The 23,618-nt window shown below is 39.5% G+C and overlaps 2 protein-coding genes across 3 annotated transcripts in view; one reads left to right on the forward strand and one right to left on the reverse strand.

Moving 5' to 3' along the window:
* LRRIQ3 (leucine rich repeats and IQ motif containing 3) overlaps positions 1-13,929 on the reverse strand; it is a 162,442-nt gene extending 148,513 nt beyond the window's left edge. The window contains exon 1 of the mRNA XM_019643989.1: positions 13,778-13,929. The gene's annotated coding sequence lies outside the window, so the exon portion shown is untranslated. The remainder of the gene's footprint in view (positions 1-13,777) is intronic.
* Positions 13,930-14,020: 91 nt separating this feature from the next.
* Positions 14,021-23,313, forward strand: FPGT (fucose-1-phosphate guanylyltransferase). Of its 2 annotated transcripts, XM_019644043.1 has the most exons (5): positions 14,090-14,171; positions 15,718-15,885; positions 17,042-17,134; positions 17,392-17,453; positions 20,438-23,313. In XM_019644043.1, exons 3-5 carry the CDS (start codon positions 17,100-17,102, stop codon positions 21,886-21,888), a joined length of 1,548 nt encoding a protein of 515 aa, XP_019499588.1. In that variant the 5' UTR covers positions 14,090-14,171; positions 15,718-15,885; positions 17,042-17,099; the 3' UTR covers positions 21,889-23,313. The 2 variants fall into 2 exon arrangements, with proteins under 2 accessions (XP_019499587.1, XP_019499588.1); XM_019644042.1 differs by lacking the exon at positions 17,392-17,453 and having other exon boundaries at positions 14,021-14,171.
* Positions 23,314-23,618: the final 305 nt, after the last annotated feature.

Raw genomic sequence — 23,618 nt, forward strand, 5'->3', positions numbered from 1 at the left:
GGAAAAATGAAACTGTCTTTGTTCACAGATGACATGATTGTCTATGCATAAAATTCAGAAGAATCAATTAAAAAAATCCTGGAACTAATAAATGATTATAGAAAGCTTGCAGGCTCAAGGTTAATACACAAGTCAATCACTAATCTATATACCAGCAATGATCAAGTGGAATTTGAAATGGAAAACACAATATCATTAACACTTGCACCTCCCAAAATAAAATATTTAGTCATAAATGTAATGAAATATGTACAAGATCCACGGGGGAAAACAGAAAACACTGATGAGCAAATCAAATAAATAAATAAATGGAGAGTTAGGAAGACTCAATATTGTCAAGAGGTCAGTTCTTTCCCCCTTGATCTTTCAATGCAGTACTATATAATATTTCAGCAAATTATTTTATCAATATCAACAAACTGATTCTAAAGTTTATGTGCAAAGCAAACAGACCCACAATATCTATCACAATATTGAAGGAGAGAACAAAAGTGGAGGAATTACACTACCCAACTTCAAGACTCATTATAAAGCTATAGTGGTAAAGACAGTGTAGTGTGTTTTCAAAAAAACAGAAAGATAGGTCAATGGAACAGAATAGAGAGCTCCGTAATAGACATCATAAATATGGTCAACTGATCTTCAACAAAGGAGCAAAGGTAGGGCTGGCCGAGTGGTGCATTGGTTAAGAGCTGGCTTGGGACGACAGCTCTGAGCAGCAGGGCCCCAGTTCGGATCCCACATGGGGGCCAGTGACACTGCACTCTACAGCTAAGATGGTGAACAACAGCTCAACCTGAAGCTGGGCTGCCATGAGTCGCTGGCAACGGCACAGGCTGCAGCCCCTGCTGCAGTGGACTGCCATAAGTGTGGCTGGCAGCCAGCGTGAGCGGGTGGCAGCCAGTGTGAGCTGCCAAGAGCTGCTGTGAGTGGCCGTCCAGAGGCCAGTGACCTATCTGCCTCACCTTGGAAGAGCGCAATGATAATACCAACATGGGCCAGTGAAGCGACGTCCACCACAACTAGACTGAAGAACAAAACGACAGCAACTTGTCTGTTCCCCTTTCCCCAATTCCCCAGCACTGTTCCCCTTCCCACGATTCCCCAATAAAACCTTAAAAAAAAAAGGAGCAAAGGTAATACAGTGGAGAAAAGATAGTGTTTCAACAAACAGTGCTGAAATAACTAGATATCCACATGCAAAAAAAAATGAATCTAGACGCAGCCTTTACACCTTCAGAAAAATTCATTCAAAATTGATCTATGACCTAAATATAAAACTCACAGAAGATAACATAGAAGAAAACCTAGATGACCTTAAATATGACAATGACTTTTATATTCAACACCAAAAGCACAATCCATGAAAGAAATATTTTATAACCTGGACTTCATTAAAATTAAAGACGTATGCTCCACAACACGTAATGTCAAATGAATGAAAAGCCAAGTCAAACACTGGGAGAAAACATTTTCAAAAGACTCATCTGAAAAAGGACTGTGATCCGAAATATACAAATAACTCTTGAAACTCAACAGTAAGAAAATGAACAAGATTTAAAAATGGGCCAAAGACCTTAACAGATACTTCACCAAAGAAGATATACAAATGGCAAATAAGCATGTGAAAGTTGCCCCTGATCATATATCATCTGGGAAATGCAAATTAATGTAACAATGATATATCATTGCACACATATTAGGATGGTCAAAACTCTGAACACTGACAACGCCAAATGCTACAGGGCATGTAGAGCCAAGAACTCTCACTCACTGCTGGTAGGAATGCAAAGTGCAACAGACACTTTGGAAGACAGTTTGGCAGTTTATCATTAGACTGAACATACTCTTACCATAAGACCCAGTAATTCCATTCCTTGGTATTTATCCAAAGAAGTTGGATATTTATTTGCACACAAAACCTGCACATGGATGCTTATAGTATATTTATTCATAATCCCCAAAACCTGGGAGAAGCCAAGATGTCCTTCAGTCAGTGAATGAATAAATTGTGGCCCACCCAGACAATGGAATATAGCTCATCACTAAAAAGGAAATTAGCTATCAAGCAATGAAAAGACATGGTGTAAGTTTAAATGCATATTACTAAGTAAAAGAAGCCAATATGAAAAAGCTTCGTACTATGGAATACAGACTATATGAATTCTAGAAAAACTACAGAGACAGTAAAAAGATCAGTGGTTGCAGGATTTGGGGGTTGGTAGTGGGGGTGAAAAGACAGACCACAGAGGATTTTTAGGGCAGTGATACTATTCTGAATAACACTATAATGATGCATACATGGCATTATACTTTGTCCAAACCCATAAAGGGTACAATACCAAGAGTGAATCCCAAGGTAAACTATGGACTTTAGGTGAGTATGATGTGTCCATTTAAGTTCATCAATTATAACAAATACACCATTCTGGTAGGGGATATATATTGACAATGGCGGGGGGGAGGCTATGGGTGTGTGGGGCCAGGGGTATATTGGAAATCTGTATATTGTCTTCTCAATTTTACTGTGAACCTAAAACTTCCCTGAAAAATAAAGTAAAAAAAAAAAAAAACTAAGAGAAAATAAAACAGAGTTCAAGGCAAGAAAGTTTTCCTTTGCCCAACAGAAAGGTGACAGGAGGTGAGGGGTTCCTTCAACAGGGTACAGTGGAAAAAAAATAGTGAAGAAATAAGTTGAGAACAGGCTAGCTAAGTAAATAAATTCAAATAAAGGGAACAGTAAACACAGATTTTTGCTTTACATTTCAGGAAAAGGAAGAGGAGGAACAGTGGTTAAACAGAGAGATAAAGCACAAGCAATGGAAAAGATCACAGCCCGAGCGTGAACTAAGCCATGCACGCAAGCACCATGGTCCATAATCCACGACCATCTTCATTTGGCTTCAGCTTCTTCTTATGAAGAAGGAAAAGGAAAAGTTTAACACGAAGGAAAAAAAATGAATGTGCTTCTTTACGACTTCCACACAACAGTTGTATTTATGCCTAGAGTAATAAAAACAACCTAACTTGCATTGACTGTAAATGGGCACGAGGCATCTTATTAGGGTGATGGAAATGTTCTCCACCTGGACTGTGGTGATTTGTTGGGAGCTGGCTGGGATCAGCCAGGGACACTGAGGCTTTAGGTTGGCAAGCTTGGGTCTCCAGGTAGATACAGGCCTGGGATGAACGGCCTTGGAGTGGTTTGGTTGGGGACCTTTGGGACAGTGCTTCTGCCTTAAACTGCTTCCAAATAACACAAGTGCAGAGTAAAGATCCCAGCTTGCTGATAAGAAAAGCTTATGGACAAAGGGACTCAGTTGCTCATGGACTATGGACTTGCAGTTTCGATATGCATCACCACTCTGGGACTTTCCACCATGGACCTATTTCACATGCTTGGGACTTTCTACTGTGGACTTGTAGACAGTTTCTATTTGCCTTGTTTAACCTTGCCTAACTATATCATTGCTTTATATTGTGTATAACATAGCTTGTTGCTGAGGAGAAATTGTTTCTCCTCAGCCCATGAATTTTAGCTTTAGGGAATCACTCCCAAAAATGAGAAAATTGCTTCCCCTTAAGAATCTTGTATGCCCAATAAACGAGGCATCAGTCGGCCACCAGCAGACTGAGTCCCTCCTGTCCCTGCACTTTGTCTCTCTTTTCTTTTATTTCTCATCTCCTACCCAATCTTCTCAGGGACCCGTTCGGTGAGCTCCTGGCTGACGAGCCAGGGGCGTTGAGTTGAGCGAGCTGGTCTCGTTCAAGTGGCGCTTGAACAGGGACCTGAGCACGGATTGAAGGCCACTGTCTGTGAGGAGACGTCCTGCAGGAAGGCGCGCACCACTGCGGAGAAGGTAGGGGAAAGACGGGTAGCGGTATAGGGAGGAGCAGAACTGATCATTCTGTTATTCCTATATCTAATTTTCGGCAGGAGTAAAAACATGGGACAGTCAGGGTCCAAGGACCACTGGCTGTATTTACAGCTACTGAAAGCAACACTCCGGGAGCGTGGCAGGTTTGTGCAGGCGCAGCAGCTAGAGGAGTTTCTTGCGTATGTAAAAGACACCTGACCTTGGTTCCCTGAAGAAGGCACTCTTGATTCGGAGGTCTGGGAAAGGGTTGGAAGGCAGCTTAGAGAGAAACAGGCGCTCGAGGAGGCGGAGAAGCCTCCGCGCGAAGTACTTTCCCTTTGGGAACTGGTGCGCGACAGTCTCAGTTCAGAGGTTCATGCCACCAGAAAAAACAGGAAGAACAGCCTCCAATAGTAGAGAAACTTAAGCAGGTAGTACAGGATTTTGCAAACACTAGGCTTGAGCCTCCGGACAAGCAGCGGCATGACCCCGGTCCGGAGGACTCTTTTGAGGAGGAGGAAGACGAAGTGCCCAGGGATGAGGGATCTGTTCTCAGCGCTTGGACCGCTTATCGGTCCCAGCGAGGGCATTCCGCTCCCCGGGGCCCACCACCGCCGCCGCAGCCTTCACAGTGGCTGCAGCCTGTCTCGCGGCAACCTATCAAATATGCCTCGCGTTCAAAGAGCAGAGCCCGAAATCGAGTGTACTCCGAGGATTAAGGCAGGCCATGGAGAGAGGAGAGGATATTGGAGAGTATCAGCAATTTTGTTTTCCGGTGATAGAACGGCTGGACCCCAATAACCCTGGGCAAGTGCTTAGGGACCAGGAGCCTGTTTCTTTTAAGACACTCAAAAAGCTAAAAACAGCAGTCGCCCAATATGGGCCAACCGCACCTTTCACTCTGGCATTACTTGAGACCATCTCTGCAAATACACCCCTAGCCCCAAAAGATTGGATTATGATAACTAAGGCCTCCTTAACTGGAGGGGATTACTTGCTCTGGAAAGCAGAGTATGTAGATCAATGCAAGCAGCAGGCAGAGCAAAATGCCGCACATCAGATACCTATCAAGGCTGACATGCTTAAGGGTGAAGGGGCTTATGCAGGAATAAACAATCAAGTAGGGTACCCCCCAGTAGCCTATCAGCAAATTAATTTCTGTGCTACTAGGGCCTGGAGGGCGCTTCCTACCGCAGGGGCTAAAACAGAGGATTTGTCTAATGTCAGGCAAGGGCCGGAGGAGCCATATCAGGACTTTGTCTCCCAGCTCTTACAGGCTATCGGTGGGCTCATCAGTGACCCCGGAGCAGCACAGCTCCTTGCCAAACAGCTAGCATTTGAGAATGCCAATTCTACTTGTAAATCCATCAAACAGCCTTACAGAAAGAAAGCTAATGTTTCAGATTTTATCCGCCTTTGTGTGGATGTAGGGCCATCTTACATCCAGGGCAATGCTCTTGCTAGGGCGCTGCAAAAGATTTTCAGTCCAAACCCAAAGCTTAGGCAAAAAAGAAATAAGAACCGTAGAGAGGGAGGAAGCTGTTCTTGTGGGCAGGCAGATCCTTTCTCTAGGGAGTGCCCTAATAGAGCTCCCCAGGGAAGGCCCAGGGCAGCCGGACAAGCGGGTCCGTCTGGACCCCCAATTCAGATCTGCCCCAAGTGTAGGCGTGGAAAACACTGGGCTAAAGAATGTAGATCTCAATTTGACATCCATGGGCAACTGCTTTCGGGGAAAAAGGAGACGGGGCCAGCCCCAGCCCCGCCAAATAATGGCAGCAGTGGCACTTATGCCTCCAGTGCCCAGAGACAGCCAGCAATCATTCATGGCTCCAATGTCCCGGAACAATCCGTTCCGCAGTCCTGGGGACAGCCAACACCGCCCACCATGCAACAACTATACCGCCCCACCCCAGGGAGCGCAGGACTGTCCTGCAGCCCATTCCAAGTCACTTAAAATTAAATGGCTTACAGAGACACCAGTCTGGGTTGACCAATGGCTCTTGACTCAGGAGAAACTTCAGGCAGCCACAGAATTAGTCCAGGAACAGCTTGCTGCTGGACACATAGAGCCGTCCACCAGCCCGTGGAATACACCTATATTTGTCATAAAAAAGAACTCAGGAAAATGGAGGTTGTTGCAGGATTTACGAGCAGTTAATGCTGTCATGGAAATTATGGGAAGCCTGCAGCCTGGGCTTCCCTCACCTATAGCCATTCCTATAGACCATTACATGATTGTAATTAATTTAAAAGATTGTTTTTTCACCATTCCTCTACATCCTGATGACAAAAAACATTTTGCATTTAGTGTTCCCTCAGTAAATTTTCAGGAACCGATGCAGCGTTTCCAATGGAAGGTTCTGCCTCAGGGCATGGCAAATAGTCCAACAATTTGTCAAACATATGTCAGTCATGCCATCATGCCTATACGTCAATCACACCCAGAAGCATATATCATCCATTATATGGACGATATCCTTATTTCCCATGCCAACAAGGAGATGTTATATCAAATATATGGGCGCCTTAAAGAGAATCTTACCAAGGCAGGGCTAGTTATTGCCCCCCAGAAATTTCAGGAAACGTCACCATTCTCTTATTTGGGAACTCTCATTACTCAGAGATTAATTAAGCCTAAAAAAATACAGATCAACACAAATCACCTTAAAACACTTAATAATTTTCAGAAACTCTTAGGAGATATTAATTGGATTAGACCTTTTTTTAAGATTAACCACAGGAGATTTACAGCCATTGTTTAATATCCTCCAGGGGGAGCCTAGTCCGACCTCCCCCCGGAGTCTCACTCCAGAGGCAAAACTTGCACTTTCCAAAGTAGAGCAAACTATACAGCAAGCTCAGGTTCCTCGAGTGGATCACCCTCAGCCTGTTGCTTTTGTCATCTGTAGTACAGACCCCATGCCTACGGGGTTATTTGGCAAACTGCTGGTCCTTTGGAGTGGCTACATTTAAATAGCACTCCTTCTAAACATCTTCAACCATACTCAGACTTGGTATTGTCACTTATAGTCAAGGGGAGACGACGACGATATCTCCAGCTCCTTGGAAAAGAGCCTCAGGCCATTATAGTTCCTTTCAATAGTAGTCAGTAATCTTGGTTATATGCAAACTCCACAGAGTGGCAAATAGCCTTGACAAATTTTCCTGGTCGAATTGGGTGTCACTATCCTGCTGATAAACTTTTACAGTTTGCAAAGTCTACATCTTTTATTTTCCCCTCAGTGTTGCAAAGTCAGCCCATTCTAGGAGCCGTCACGGTATTTACTGACGGGTCCAGCAATGGCAGGGCTGCAGTCCATACTCCTACTCAGACTCTAACCAAAGATACAGGGTACAGCTCAGCTCAGAGGACAGAGCTGTCTGCAGTTACTTGGGCTTTACATATGTTCCAAAACCAGTCACGAAATCTATATACAGATAGTCATTATGTTTTCAATGTGTGTAAAGTAATAGAGACAGGCCATGTCAGTTCAGCCACCATAGAGGAATTGTTTCACAGGTTTCATCAATTAAAGCAGACTATTCTTGCCAGACATCGGCCATTGTATATAGGACATATTAGAGCACACTCTAACCTTCCAGGGCTTTTGTCTGCAGGCAATGCTGCTGCAGATGCAGCCACTCAACTGGTAGGCCTTCAGTGCAAACTTTCTTTGCTACACCTATAAGTCCTGTAGAGCAGGCCACACAGTCACATGCTCTGCACCATCAAAATGTTCAGTTACTAAGATACCAGTTTAAGATTACTAGAGAACAAGCTACACAAATAGTAAAACAGTGTGGCAACTGTACTACTTTACTTCCTGAGCCACACCTAGTAGTAAACCCTCGAGGTTTGCTCCCAAATCACATTTGGCAGATGGATGTCACCCACATCCCTAGTTTTAAAAAATACTCCTTATATACATACCACCATTGATACTAAGTCTGGTTTCTTGTTTGCCACAGCATGTAAAGGCAAGGCAACAAAACATGTACTTAATCACTGTTTCCAGGTGTTTGCAACAATGGGCATCCCAAAGGTCATCAAGACTGACAATGGGCCTGGCTACACTAGTAAGGCTTTTCAAACTTTTTGTTCAACATTTCAGATTCAACACCTCACAGGTATCCCATATAACCCACAGGGACAAGGAATTATTGAGCATGCCCATCGCGCTCTCAAAAATCAATTAATAAAACTAAACAGGGGAGATTATAGGAAATCAGTACATAATCAACTAAACCATGTACTATTTACTTTAAATTTTTTGCAAACGGATGCTCAGGGACGCACTGCAGCAGACAGATTCTGGAGTCTTAGTCCTGCTGCAGAAGCCCTCGTCCGCTGGAAGGACCCCTCACTAATGATTGGCATGGATCAGATCCGGCCCTGATGTGGGGAAGAGGACATGTTTGTGTTTTCCCTAGAAATGCTGATGGTCCTCGGTGGCCCCCAGAACGGCTCATAAAGCAACATCATGGGGGCGGAGCCAAATGGCCTTTGGACCAACAGGACGAGGAAAATAACGAGGGAGGGTGTGACCCCAACCTGGGCCCAGCTTCTTCCTAACAAACTTGTGGTAACGATACTGGTAATTCTGACGTGGCAGGTAAGGATGGCACAAGGTGACACATATTGAACATACTTTCCAAATCCCCCAGCGCTTGTTCCTGTAACCTGGAAGGACAGGCCGGTGGTAGTCTGGGTTAATTCTACTACCCCACTTGGGGGCCGGCTCAAAATAATAAGTCACCAATGGGCGGCCTTTAATTACACAGGCTGGTCCCAATTCCCTCCACTCTGTGCCTCTCATGCCCCTATGCCAGGGTGCCTCTTGCTCTCCACAGTGAAAAAATTTGATAGGAACAAGCTCAAGGCCACACACCATAACTATGTACTATTCACCAGGCTAGAGAGAGGTGCTCCCTGTAAGGACTCTCCACATACTACTATGCCCAAGTGCACCTCAGGAAATCACAGGCATTCACCTGAAATCAGGGGGGTAGAATGTGCCCACTCAACGGCCATTTGGCATCAACTAACTGCTTCCTTCCACCTGGTACGGGATTGGTTTATTGAGAATCAAACAGACTAGACAGAGCTGGGAGGATTTGTTACTCCAGTTTTTGAGTCATACAATGCACCCATAGAGACCTCTGGAGACTTTTTGCTGCCACAGAGGCCATTTACACCTATCACCTCCCTAACAGCCTTCCAAATCGATTTACGGTCAAAAGTACTAAATATGCCATTGCTGCTTGTGTACTGACTCCTTATGTTCTGTTAGTGGGCCACATACAGACTCACTTAACTCAAATCGTGGGTCAGGAGTCAGTTAAGGTCTCTTGCCAGAATTGTCATCTCACAAATTGCATTGACCCCAAAGACAAAGGCCAGACTATTCTGGTCCTTCATCAACCCCCGTATATAGTCATTCCCACCACAGTCGAAGGGCCCTGGTATGATGACCCAGGGAATTGAGCCCTCGTGGAACTAAATAAAGGATTAAGTAGGGGACAACGTGCAGTCAGACTCGTTATTGCTGGCCTCGCAGCATTCATCGTGCTCTTGGCCAATACAGTCACTGCAGCCGTGTCCATAAAAAATTCCATTCAGACGGCTGATTATGTAGAACAGTTGGCTAACAACCTTACTCTTTCCCTGTTACTGGAGGAATAAAATAGATAACAAGTTGGAGGCCAGAGTTACTGTTTTGGAGGACACTGTGATAAAAATAGGGAAGGAGGTGGAAGCCCTTCGAGGTCCATCTGTCTCTTCGGTGTCATGCCAGATACCAGCGGGTGTAACTCCACACCTGTACAATAGCTCACTATGGGATTGGAACAGCATTTATAATGGACTCACCAGAGTTTGGGACGCTTCCAACCCTGACGGGGACATCCAAAATTTACATAAAGTAATAGACGATATACAAAACAGTCAGCTGGATATAGTTGATCCAGCCTCTCTGGCAAACTCCATTTTAAATTATCTTGGCAAATTTAAGCCCTCAGTGTTCTCCAGATAATGTCCTGGATCCTACTCGCTACTGTGATTTTCTTGCTACTCATATCAATTATAATTTCAGTTCGTGGAGCAATCCTCAAAGCTCGTCTTCAGGCTCTTAGCCTGAAGGCTCGTCGCATTCGGCTCATGATGGAGGTTGAACATCCATGCCTGAGGCGACGCTGATTCCACCCACACACACACAGCACTGCTCACCCCACGATCCACTCTTTTTGTCCATCTCCTTATTCTTCTATTCCTGCTGTTTTTTAGTATGGTAGTTTGTGCTACAATTAGTAGAGTTCACGATAAAGACCTCAAGGTAGAAGCCCATAGCTCGCGATGTCTCTGGGGACCAACATACATCTGGCGTTGGAAAGGTGACGGAGACTCTGGACCTGGCGTCTGCTGTCCCGCCATCCGCGGGTCCACTATTAGGCTGTCTCCATGGTGTTCACCCTACATTCAGTGTCTCTTGGTACCTTGCAGCCAATAAGTCCTATGGCCGATGTTCTCTCTGTTCCAAAGTCATCATCTCACTCCTACCCCCTCACTTGGCGTTGTGGGACCTGACCCCCAGGAGGGCTGGTCAGCCAATGACGGGTAAGAGCCCTGAGTGAGGGAAAACCTAACCCAGGTGCAGTCGTAGGGGGTCAGAGGCCAAGCAGCTGGTTAGTCAATGATGCCAGCCCCCACCTAGTTATATCAATGCTCTTTTGGCCAACCTCGGCTTAGACAACCTAAGGTCTGTTTGGGACATGGCCTAGTTAATTCAGGGCTCTTAAAAAACAAAAAACGGGGAGATGTTGGGAGCTGGCTGGGATCAGCCAGGGACACTGAGGCTTTAGGTTGGCAAGCTTGAGTCTCCAGGTAGATACAGGCCTGGCGTGAGCAGCCTTGGAGTGGTTTGGTGGGGACCTTTGGGACAGTGCTTCTGCCTTAAACTGCTTCCAAATAACGCAAGTGCAAAGAGTAAAGACTCCAGCTTGCTGATAGGAAAAGCTTATGGACAAAGGGACTCAGTTGCTCATGGACTATGGACTTGCAGTTTCAACATACATCACCACTCTGGGACTTTCCACCATGGACCTATTTCACATGCTTGGGACTTCTACTGTGGACTGTAGACAGTTTCTATTTGCCTCAGTTTAACTTTGCTTAGCTATATCATTGGTTTATATTGAGTATGACATAGCTTGTTGCTGAGGAGAAATTGCTTCTCCTCAGCCCATGAGTTTTAGCTTTAGGGAATTGCTTCCTAAAATGAGGAAAGTGCTTCCCCTTAAGAATCTTGTATGTCCAATAAATGAGGCCTTAGTTTGCCACCAGCAGACTGAGTCCCTCCTGTCCTCACACTTCGTCTCTCTTTTCTTTTATTTCTCGTCTCCCACCCAGTCCTCTCAGGGACCCGTTCGGTGAGCTCCTGGCTGATGAGCCAGGGGCGTTCGGTTGAGCGAGCTGGTCTTGTTCAGTGATTGGTGTACAACTCAGTAAACTTACTAAACCGATTATTAAATTGTTCACTTACAGCAAGTGAAGTTAATGATATATAAAGTATACCTTCATTTTAAAAAATGTATCTCACTTTTCTTTCTGGCACTTCTTCAGATACTCTCTATTATCCTCTCATAGAAAACAAGCCCAAATGCCTCCATAGAATATCATTTTTCAACTTATTATAGTTCATGTTGTCTGATACTCCTTTTAAAATGTGGAATCTAAGGTAAAACATATCATTTCCATTGTGTTTTACTTGTACAGAATATTGGGTTTACTATTTAGCTGTATTGGCACATTTTATTCTGGTTACGTTAGCCTATGACTACAGTAAACAATCACACTGTTTCATTATACTAAATATAAACTGAAATAAAATCCCTAGACTTTTTATTCCCTACAATCAACCACCAAGGAAATTTACTCCCACTCATATAGTATACAATATATTTTTTTTAATTTTTTACTTAAAAATTAATATGAATAAAAATTGGAGAAAAACCGAAAAGAGGAAAAACCAGAAGCCATACCTGTTAATGTGGTATATTTACTTCCAGCACATTTTATGGAAGTAATCTAATCATATCAGGAAAAAAATAAAACCCATTTTTGTGGTTATCCTTCCCAGGTGCAAGAAATGCTGTATTTAATACTCTGTGTGATAAGACTCTATCATATCGCCCTGTTTTAGTTCTCTCACAGTTTTTATCACTATCTGAAATTTTCTTGTTCGGGTAATTTTTTTTATTTGGGTAATTGTTGATTTTACCTCATCAGTATATACAGTCCCTGAACATGCAGTCTCTACTGACCTTTTTTCTCTTGGGATCTCATCTAATTCATAGTTTAAAATTAACTTTAGCCATATGTTGACAACTCCCAAAATTGTATCTCTAGCCCAGACCTCTCTCATGAACACCAGATTCATATGTATAATGCACACAGACACATACACACACAAAGTTGCATAACATATGCACTGCATACATGTACACCTGGTTATTCTACATGTCCAAAACCAAATTCTGGAGTGTCCCTACTACCCTACCAACATTCCTCATCCATAGCCATTCGCATCTCAGTTGATGGCCATCCTTCAGGCAGCCAGTCATCCCTGACTCCTTTCTCGCACATTCCACAGCCATTCCATTAGCAAATTATATTGATCATGCCTTCAAAATATATCCAGAATCAAACCAACTTCTCATCATCACCACTGTTACCATCCTGGCCAAGCCTTCACCAAGTCATACCTGTATTACTGTAGTAACCAATAAACAAATAAGTCTCCCTCCTTCTGTCCTTACCCTTCCCTCCATTACAGTCTATTTTCACATTACTGAGTGATCTTTTAAACATAAAGCAAGTCACATCAAAGCCCTGCAATGGCTGTTGCACTCAGTAAAAAAATAAAATCCTTTCTTTGGGCCTCTGTCATCTTTCTGACTTTCTCTCCTGCTTTCTCTTTGGCATACTCTCACCTTACTCAAGTCTTCTCTATTTTCTAAACGTTCTTAATAAGAATATATTGTTTTTATTAACAAAAAAAAAACAACCTCCTAAGCAATAAAACTGTGAAAGAGTAATCTCCCTCTTTATCCAAATACTTTCTCTGTAAGTACAGAATTAAATAACAGGGTCAAGTCTTTAGAGGAAAAACTAAGTTCATGACAAGAGCTTGTGGGCCTTGAATACCTATGTTCCTGATAAAGACTTTAATGAAGACAGGCTTCATAAAATAAATCAAATCACATGGGGTGGTAGAATGATTTATGCATTTGGGATTGAAATATCTTGCTATAAAATCTCTCCACTGCTTACTAATTGTGAGGCCTTGACTAAGTCACTACTCTGATTCATAAATTTCTTATGTGTAAAGATGAAGAGATTAATCTATAAAACGCATTATAAACTTGGTGCTTTACAAGAGAAATACTTATAGACCTAACCTACCAAAAACATATCTAATAAGGCTGACTTATTCCTAGGAGTTATTGAAAGTTTTTGATTAATGTGTATATATCAAAGGATGCTAGAGAAATAACGACAAATGTTAAGGGCCTGGATGCAGAATTATATTCAACTTCCAAAGCCAGCACGGTGAAAGCAAAACTGAACGGTGTGGGAAGGCTCACTCTCTAGGAACTTGCAAAGGCAAAAAAGCCACAAGCCTAAGGTTGCTGAAGAGAATACAAATTTTAAGCATTCACACTGTGTGTGGACCTGGGATAGAAGGTTTTCAGATGACCAACTTGGCAGGAATTAACTGTAAAGAGGTCCTTGGGAACTGCTCCTAGATGAAACAAACTAAGAGTCAGAAAAGACGACTCGCCTTTTGAGACAAAGCTGGAAACTAGGTTGTAGTTTCGTGGGTCGGTTCTAGCAATTTTGTCGGCCAACTTGAACCACTCACCGGGTCAACCGATCTGCAAGGCGTTTCGAGTTGTGAACAAGTGGCCAGTACCCGCACAGTCCAACAAATCGCTAGGTGGCCCTCCGCTCCAGAGACCGTTGCTAAGGAAACGGAGCTCTGCGATCACCCCATCACTGTCTTCCCAGGGCAGGCCTGAGAACTTCGGGGGGCGTGGTTACGTCCGTGACGTACGTAAGGGGCGGAACAGGCGAAACCGGACCTAGGGACGTAGTGCTTTCCAGGGCGCATGCGTGGTGTGCTGAGTGGCGGGATACCTGGAAGTTTTCGGCCAGCCGAGGCAAAGGTGGGATTATGGCTGCTGCAAGTGCTTCTCCAGGCGTTTCTCTGCGAGAAGCCACTCAGCGAAAGTTGCGGAGGTTTTCAGAGCTGAGAGGTACCAAAGGAAGAACCCCAGCTCTTCCCAGCAATCGAGAGGGAGGGTCCTTTACGTGCCCGGAAATTTGCTGGGCTGGCTGGCAATCGCTTCCAGTCTGCATGTCACCTGTGGTCCTAGAACACTGGCCCAGGCATAGCTAATACTCCTTGAATTTTTAATTCTTTTCTGTCACTGTGTTTTCTTTCCGTTATGCTTGTTACTTTCTTTAACTTTATTCCTAGTTTTATACATAGATAGATAGATAGATAGATAGATAGATAGATAGATAGATAGATTTAGAGAGAGAGAGAGAGGAGAAAATTATTAACCTGACCGTGAAGCTATAAATACAAGTTAATGCATTTGGTTAGCTCATTAACAAAAGTTACTTTAAATGAATCTGAAAGATCAAAAGCATGGTGTTTGACCCTTATCAATGTGATTTTAGCCTTCTCCCACCCCTGCCCCCTACCTATTTCACCAGTTCTGTAATGTTAATGCCTACTGAATAAAAACAAAATAAAGCACAGAGGAGTTACGGATTAAAAATTAAAAAGGGGGTTTGTATCGAAATTTTTTTCAAGGCTATGCCACTTGTCATTCCCTGTACAACTGTCTGAAATAAAATTTGGTTATATTTTTTATGAAGTTACTGCTTTAAAAATACAGGAAATAGTAGGGATGACAGTATTCAAGACTATTAAATTCTAGCTGACAAGTCATGTTTGTTAATTAATACAAACCCTTTCCATCTTGTTTATCAATAAAGAAAGCTTCCAACTATCTACCAAAAGTTCAGTCTGTTTTGAGAATTGAAGAATTAGTGGCCAATTAGTATGATTCAAAATAGTTCTAATAAGGATTGTTCATAAAGTATTTTTTTCTCTTTTAGATTACTTGCTCCTTTTATGGTCTACAGGCCCATTCATTTAGATATTATGAAAATTGTAGTGTTTAGAGTTCTGTCGTGAAGAGTTCATCAGGGAGTTGGGAACTTATGTGTTATCCAAAATGTTATATCATACTTTATTAGCCTTTGTAAAATTGCATGGCTCAGCTAATAAAAAATAAAGTACCCACATTCAAAAACAGCAGGATTATAGGAATGGATCCTTGGGTTGAATCTTTCTTAGCAAACCAACACTAAAATGGTCCTGATATATGAAAATTGCTTCTCAGAACTTGGAGATACATTTATGTGTTCCTTTGTCTTCTCTTATTTAAGAATTGAGGTAATCTTTAGCAAGTCAAAAGAACTTCTCTTAATGAAGAAACATTACATCTTTCAGACTATCTACATAAATGGGCCTGTAGACCATAAAAGCATTAAGTAATCCAAAAGCAAAAAACAAACAAAAAAGTCCTTGTGAACAGTCTTCATTAGAACTATTTTGAATCATACTAACTGCCTAATTGGGAACTATTAGTTCCCAATTCTCAAAAGCAGAAGATACATTTATGAAGATGATAATATTACCTCCTTTTTTCCCTCTTTCCAAATATGTAAACCTTTAACAGATAGAATTCTGCTAATATTTATCATTTCCTTGCTTTTTTCACATAGGCAAACCTGTAGCAGCTGGAGAGTTCTGGGACGTTGTTGCAATAACAGCAGCTGATGAAAAACAGGAACTTGCTTATAAGCAACAGCTATCAGAAAAGCTGAAAAAAAGGGAGTTACCCCTTGGAGTTCAATATCATGTTTTTGTTGATCCTGCTGGAGCCAAAATTGGTACGTATGTATGGTCAGATTTATATAATAGATTCTGAGCAGAGTAATCATTGAAGAAGAGTTTTCCTGTGGCTTACAGTTTATAAGCTGTATATCTTCTCACCATAGTCTTTATAAACTTTAAAATTTAATGTAAATTCACTAGTTTTTTAAGAATGATAAAAGGCGTAGCACTTTCTTACACACTGTGAATTACATGAAAACTTTTCACAATGTTATGTTATTTAAAATGAGAACTTGACTAGTTTTAATAAGATTTACTCAGCTGATGAATAATCTTTTGGTCCTTATTAATTGGGCTCTTAAGGTCCCTCCAAACTGCAGTTTCTTCAGAAATTTACATGAAGAAAAAAAAATTATACTACTTGACTTCTTGGGACCACAATGCAGAATGCAAAAGAGTGTAGTTGCTCAAGTGTCATAGATATTTAATTTAAAAATCCAATTTAAGTCAAATTTGCCTTTTGACCTTTCATTGCAAATAAAAATCCATGCTGTTTTTTGGGGGCCATTTTCCATGTAATATTTAAAGCTTGAAGCCCCTTAAAACCGAGGTAGGGTATCTATAACTGACATTGGCATTGTTCTAATTAGCCTATGTTTTAACCCTCACAACTGCAGTCAGTACTTTATGATTCCCATTGTATAGATGAGAATCTGAGGCATAGAAAATTAAATAATCTGCCCAAGGTAACTAGTAAGAGGTAGTTACATTTAAGATATTTTATTGGAAACCAGATTCTAAAAAAATTTTTTAGAAAGCAAATTTAACTTGCATATTTGATTATATCATGTGGGAGAATTATTTAAATGAGTTTTGCAATTTGCGACTCCAAATGAATGTATATACGTCAAGTTTTCCAGTGTTGCAGATTGCTTACTTCATCATGTCTTCTTTTTGTATTACAATTTTTAGGAGATGATTAGCTCATTTGTTACTGAGGGCTGATCTCTGGGTTTCATTACTAATTTTTTGTTTATTTATCTATTTAATTGCTATGAAATGTGTCTTTCATTCTTTTGCCTGTATTTTTTGCTCTCTGCCTAGTTAATTACAGCCAAAAGTCATATACTCAAAGTTAAAACACCTAAATTTACCATAATCACAAGTAGGTTTCTACGAAATAAATTGTGCTTTTTTAACTTTATCTTTAAGGAAACGGAGGATCGACACTTTGTGCCCTTCGATGTTTGGAAAAGCTATATGGCGATAAATGGAATTCTTTTACCATCCTATTAATTCACTCTGGTAAAGTTATACTTTAATAATTTACATTTTTTTCTTTTTTTATTAGTTTCAAGTGTACAACAACAACATAATGATTAGACATTTACACCCTTCACACAGTGATACCCCCACAAGTCTACTACCCACCTGACATCGTAAATAGCTATTATAATACCATTAAATATACTCTCTATGCTATACTTTACATCCCATGACCACACACACGCATATATATGTGTACTTAATTATAGTTGACATTCAGTATTATTCTGCATCAGCTTCAGGTGTACAGTGCAGTGGTCAGACATCTACACAATCTATGAAGTGATTCCCCCAATAAGTCAGTACCCATCTGACACCCTACATAGTTTTTAGAACATTATTGACTATATTACCCATAATGTATCTCACATCCCCATGACTGTTTTGTGACTACCAGTTTGTAATTTCTAATCCCTTCACCTTCTCCCCCATTCCCCACTCACCTCCTCTCTAGCAACCATCAGTTTTTTCTCTGTATCTATGAGTCTATTAATATTTTGATTGCCCATTTATTCTTTCCTTTAGATTCCACATAAGTGAGATAATATAGTGGTTGTCTTTCTCAGTCTGACTTATTTCACATAGCATAATATCTTCTAGGTTCATCCATGTTGTTTCAAGTGGTAGGATTTCATTCTTTTTATGGCTGAGTAATACTCCATTGTATAAATGTACCATAATTTCTTTATCCTGTTATCTATGATGGGCATTTCGGTTGTTTTTATATCTTGGCTATTGTGAATAGCACTGCAGTAATCATAGGCATGCATATATTTTTTTGAATTAGCGTTTTGGATTTCTTTGGATAAAGTCTCAGGAGTGGAATTGCTGGGTCATAAGGTAGTTCTATTTTTAATTTTTTGAGGAACCTCCATTCGATTTTCCATAATGGCTGCACCAATCTGCAATCCACCAATAGTGCACAAGGGTTCCTTTTTCTCTACATCCTGACCAGCACTTGTCTGTTAATTTATTGATGATAGCCATTCTGACAGGTGTGAGGTGGTATCTCATTGTGGTTTTAAGCTGTATTTCTCTAATGATTAGTGACGTTGAACATCTTTTCATGTGTCTGTTGGACATCTGTATGTCCTCTTTGGAGAAATGTCTCTTCATATCCTCTACCCATTTTTTAATTGGGATTTTTGGGGGTTTTTTTGTTTGTTTTTCTTTGGTGTTGTATGACTTTTTTTTACAAATTTTGGATATTAACCCCTTATCAAATTTATCATTGGCAACTATCTTCTCCCATTCAGTAGGATGTCTTTTTGTTTTGTTAATGATAATTTATTTCCTTTGCTGTGAAAAACTTTTTAGTTTCATATAGTCCCGTTTGTTTATTTTTTCTTTTGTTTCCCTTACCAGAAGAGATATATCAGTAATATTACTAAGGGTAATATCGGAGAGTTTACTTCCTGTATTTTCTTCCAGGAGTTTTATGCTTTGGGTCTTATATTTAAGTCTTTAATCTATTTTGTTTTCTTTTCAGGATTTCATCTTTGACATCTTAGGAACTTGTTTCTCTCTTGTAAACACTCCTCCCTCCCTTTTTTTTTGTCTTTGAAATTATTCTGTTTTGAAAATAAATATTACATGCTTTTCATGATATTTTTAAGTTGTAAGTAGTATAATGTGTTTCACAAAATTTATCCTTAAAATTGTAGATCACATACATCATCAAATTTTCATAGATACTGTTTTTGGTTTGTAAATACAAAATTATTTTCTTAAGACAGAATTCACCAAAATATGAATATTTCTTGATAATGGTTTAAAAGGAATTCTTGCTGTAGGAGAGAGACTGGTTTAGCACCTCTATTACCACACTTTTGCCAAAACCTATGTGATGCATTTTTATTAGATTATTGGTAGCCAAAGTCTATAGTCCTTAAAAAGAGTTTAAAAAAAAGGACAAAACATGGAATTGACAAGAAAATATATGAAGGACAGTTATACACAAAAAAGACATTTCAAAACAGAACAGTAGGAAAGAAATAATCTCAGAACAGTATACTTTTTTAAATTGGATAACTATAGTTGTATGAAAATTTTGGTTATGTGAAAACCTTTTATTTTTCTCTGTGAATTGGGAGCTAATGAAAACTTTGTCATGGACTGGCAGCATGGCTTCCAAGGCACTTTTCATTTCTTATTTCATCTACAAAATAATGATTCTGTATATGAATGATAACAAGTAAAGAAAGCATCCAGGTTCTTTTTTAAGGCTGACTGAAAGTAGAGTGAAAAAATTTTTTCAAAAATCAAATTTATAATTTTATCCCAGAACAAGTATTATATTACCAATTTAGTAAAAATTAGATACCAGAAAATATATACTTAGAAATATATAATTCCAATAATGATAAATTTTACTATTGGCTACTCTTTGGAAAAGGAAAAAGGAGAAAGTAAGTATTAGCTCTCATTTGTTGGACAATGTATTATACTATGTGCCAGTCCTTTACATGCATTATATGATTTCATAAAACATGATAAAACAACTATTATTCTACATTTGCTGATTTAGAGTGAATCCAATGATAAACAACTAAAAAGTGATGAACCAGAGTTTGAACCCAATTTTGTCTGACTCTTTGTACTTTATAATACTGCCTCTCATTATAATTACTTAACATAAAAATGATGTAAGCTATTTAATGTATTTAAGAGAACACACGTTTTAAGGAATTAAGCCATAAGGCTCATCTTAGAGTGAAAAGCCTATTTAAATTAAAAACAAGCATAAATTTTAAAATGCTTTTAAATAAATGCACCTTTACTTCCTTTAAGTATATGTAATAATTTGAGGGAAGACATTCCATCTGGAAATTACTGTTTAATAGATAATGTTGGAATTGGTATATTATTTTTTTTTTACTTTTCCCCCCCATGGAGTGTATTCTTATTATAGGAGATTAAATATGGTTGAAATTTGTTGTTTAAAATATAGATGTTTTAGCCTCTGGTCCTTTTTACTAGCTATACAATTGATTCAAAACAATTCACATGTTCTAAAGTATATTAGAATTATTTCCTCATCTAGAATCTTTAAAACTACAATATGTCAAATGATACAGGAGAATTGTTTTTTGAATTTATAATCTGGAATTTATTATTTGTTCCTGAATTACCGTAATGCATTGTATTAAATATCTGTAGATATTTAATCTATTTAGATATTGAATACATCAATTGAGTTGCAACTGATGCCCCTGGGTTTCTAAAATCTTGTAAACAATGATGCAAACAGTTTAAAACAGTTATTTTTGTTTAATTTTTTAGGTGGCTACAGTCAACGCCTTCCAAATGCAAGTGCTCTGGGGAAAATTTTCACTGCTTTCCCTTTTGGTAACCCCATTTATCAGATGTTAGAATTAAAGCTAGCCATGTACATTGATTTCCCCTCACATATGAATCCTGGGATTCTAGTTACCTGTGCAGATGATATTGAACTTTATAGTACTGGAGAATCTGAGTTTATTAGGTTTGATAAGCCTGGCTTTACTGCCTTAGCTCATCCTTCTAGTTTGACTGTAGGCACCACACATGGAGTATTTGTCTTAGAGCCATTTAATTGTTTAGAACGTAGAGACCTTGAATACAGGTGCTGTCATCGTTTCCTTCATAAACCCAGCATAGAAAAGATGCATCAGTTTAATGCTGTGTGTAGACCTGGAAATGTTTCTCAGCAGGACTTTGCTGGGGGTGACACCACCTCCCTTATATTAGACCGTGAGTATGTCTACACAGATAGCCTGTTTTACATGGATCATAAATCAGCAAGAACGTTACTTGCTTTTTATGAAAAAATAGGCATACTGAACTGTGAAATAGATGCCTATGGAGACTTCCTGCAGGCTTTGGGACCTGGAGCAACTGTGGAGTATACCAGAAACACATCCAATGTCACCAAAGAAGAGTCAGAGTTAGTAGACATGAGGCAGAGAATATTTGATCTTCTTAAAGGAACATCACTGAATGTTGTTGTTCTTAATAACTCCAAATTTTATCACATTGGAACAACCGAAGAATATTTGTTTCACTTTGCCTCAGACAGCAGTCTTAAGTCAGAGCTTGGCTTACAGTCCATCGCTTTTAGCATCTTTCCAGTGATACCTGGATGCTCTGATAACACATCCTGTATCATTCACAGCATACTGGATTCAAGCTGTTCTGTAGCACCTGGCTCCGTTGTGGAGTATTCCAGATTAGGGCCTGACGTTTCAGTTGGAGAAAACTGCATTATTAGTGGTTCTTATGTCATAACAGCAGCTGTCCTGCCTGCGGATTCCTTTGTGTGTTCCTTAAGCTTGAAGATGAATGGACACTTAAAGTATTCAACAATGGCATTTGGAGTGCGAGACAAGTTGAAAAAGAATGTTAAAACATTGTCAGATATAAAGTCACTTCAGTTCTTTGGAGTCTGTTTTCTGTCATGCTTAGATATTTGGAACCTGAAAGTTACAGAAGATCTGTTTTCTGGAAACAAGACATGTTTGAGTTTGTGGAATGCTCGTATTTTCCCGGTTTGTTCTTCTCTGAGTGATTCAGTTACAACGTCCCTAACGATGTTAAATGCTGTACAAAACAAGTCACCATTCAGCCTGAATAACTACAAGCTGTTGTCCATTGAAGAAATGCTTGTTTACAAAGATGTAGAAGACATGCTAACTTACAGGGAGCAAATTTTTCTAGAAATTACTTTGAGTAGAAAACAGTCTGATTTAGCTTAAATATTGTATACCAAATACAGTCTTCTGTAGACTTTTTTTTGTTTCAATTAAATGAATTAATGAAAATTATATATTAATTGCTGTAGCATAACATTACTAACAAAAATACAGATAAATCATTTTTTTGATAAAAGAATTAGGATTTCAAGGCTGTAAGTTAAAAGATTTTTTTGGATGTTTATCACTTCATTTTTCTTTCAATAAGATGGCATGTGGAACATTGTTTTGTTACATGATACTGTAGTAATTTTAAAGGTAATTTTCTAAACATACCTGTAGAGTTTTTCCATCTTCTTGGTTTTGGTTCCAACAAAGTTCCAAGTGTTTATTGGCAGCTCTTTCCTTAAACTTAGGAGCCCTATTCAGATGAACTAATCAAAATGGCATTCTGTAGGGTCTCCAAAGCACTGTGGGAATACTGCAGAAATATTTTTTCAGAAACAAATTCATAACTGAAATTTTCAGATTAAGTCTGCTTAAAATACTGTGATTGTCTGAAACTGATGAAAAAAATCTGCCTCATTTATTGATCTTATCAAAATGAAAAAAAAGGTATATGTGTAATTTTATCCTTATAAACTTGAGCACGTATTTGTGTATCTCAAAAATGTTTCCTAAATTTTCATCCATAGGAAAACATACACATGCACAAAACTCAGCTATCTATGTGGAGGAGAGAGTAGGAATAACTGAGATTCACTGATAATCTTATCAATTCATTTGGGACATTACTTTCATCCTCTCTTATTAATCCCTTAGAACTGTTAAATTACCAGGTGGACGATTTTACTTTCTGTTTTTTATTTCCTGTCCATTCACTCATGGAGCAGTAATATATAGCCAAAAGATAGGCAGCAGGAAGGAGCCAGAAGAATACAAAGACTGAGAAAATATACGGATGATAAACAGCTTCAAGAAAATAAAAATTGGCTGAATCCCAAATTATGCATCCCTATTTTGGTATAAGCACATATGTGAAATGTCTTCATATACAAGTCTGATGATTAGATAAAATGCTTGTCAGAGTTCTGTGTTTTCACATTAATAAACTGAAATAAGAATGGACCTGTGCCACTTTATTTATATATTGGCCTATCCATATGAAAATAGTAAACCAGAAATGACTTGTCTGCAGCCCTCAATTATGATATTTGTGGGGTTTTGTTTTTTCTTTTTTCAAGATTCTTTACAGGAACAAAGTGAAGATATATGGTTGCTATTGCTTAGCATTTACTGATTTACTTGCACAGCTTTCAGAGGATATGATGTGTTTATCATGTATTAAATGTTCAATATGGTATCTAAGTCTATAATCTTTATATTTCATTGTATAATCTAAAGTGCCATGAATTATTGAGTCACCATTTTATGTGCCACTGAACAAGAAAACACTACCAATAAAATATGACTCTGCTTTCTTTGTTACTTGGAGGTTTTATATTTATTTATTGGAGATTTTTTTTAAATACACAAGTATAGATTTTTATTTCACTCACTTGCATATACATATAAAGAAACAAAATGAAATATTGAAATGTGGTCAAGACTATTCTAACACTTCATATTCAGAATCAAACTTTTCTGAAGCAGTTTTTAGCTTGCATTATTGCTATCCATGTTTCCAGCCAGTACCACTTTCTGTGCTATCAAAGATAATGGTAAAGCTGTGTTTTCTGAGTGTCTCCACCACACCACTGCCTGAGTTTTCCTCCAAGCTGTGGATGTCAGAT

This window comes from Hipposideros armiger, unplaced genomic scaffold, assembly GCF_001890085.2.
Source record: "Hipposideros armiger isolate ML-2016 unplaced genomic scaffold, ASM189008v1 scaffold_84, whole genome shotgun sequence".
Classification (NCBI taxonomy): Eukaryota; Metazoa; Chordata; class Mammalia; order Chiroptera; family Hipposideridae; genus Hipposideros; species Hipposideros armiger.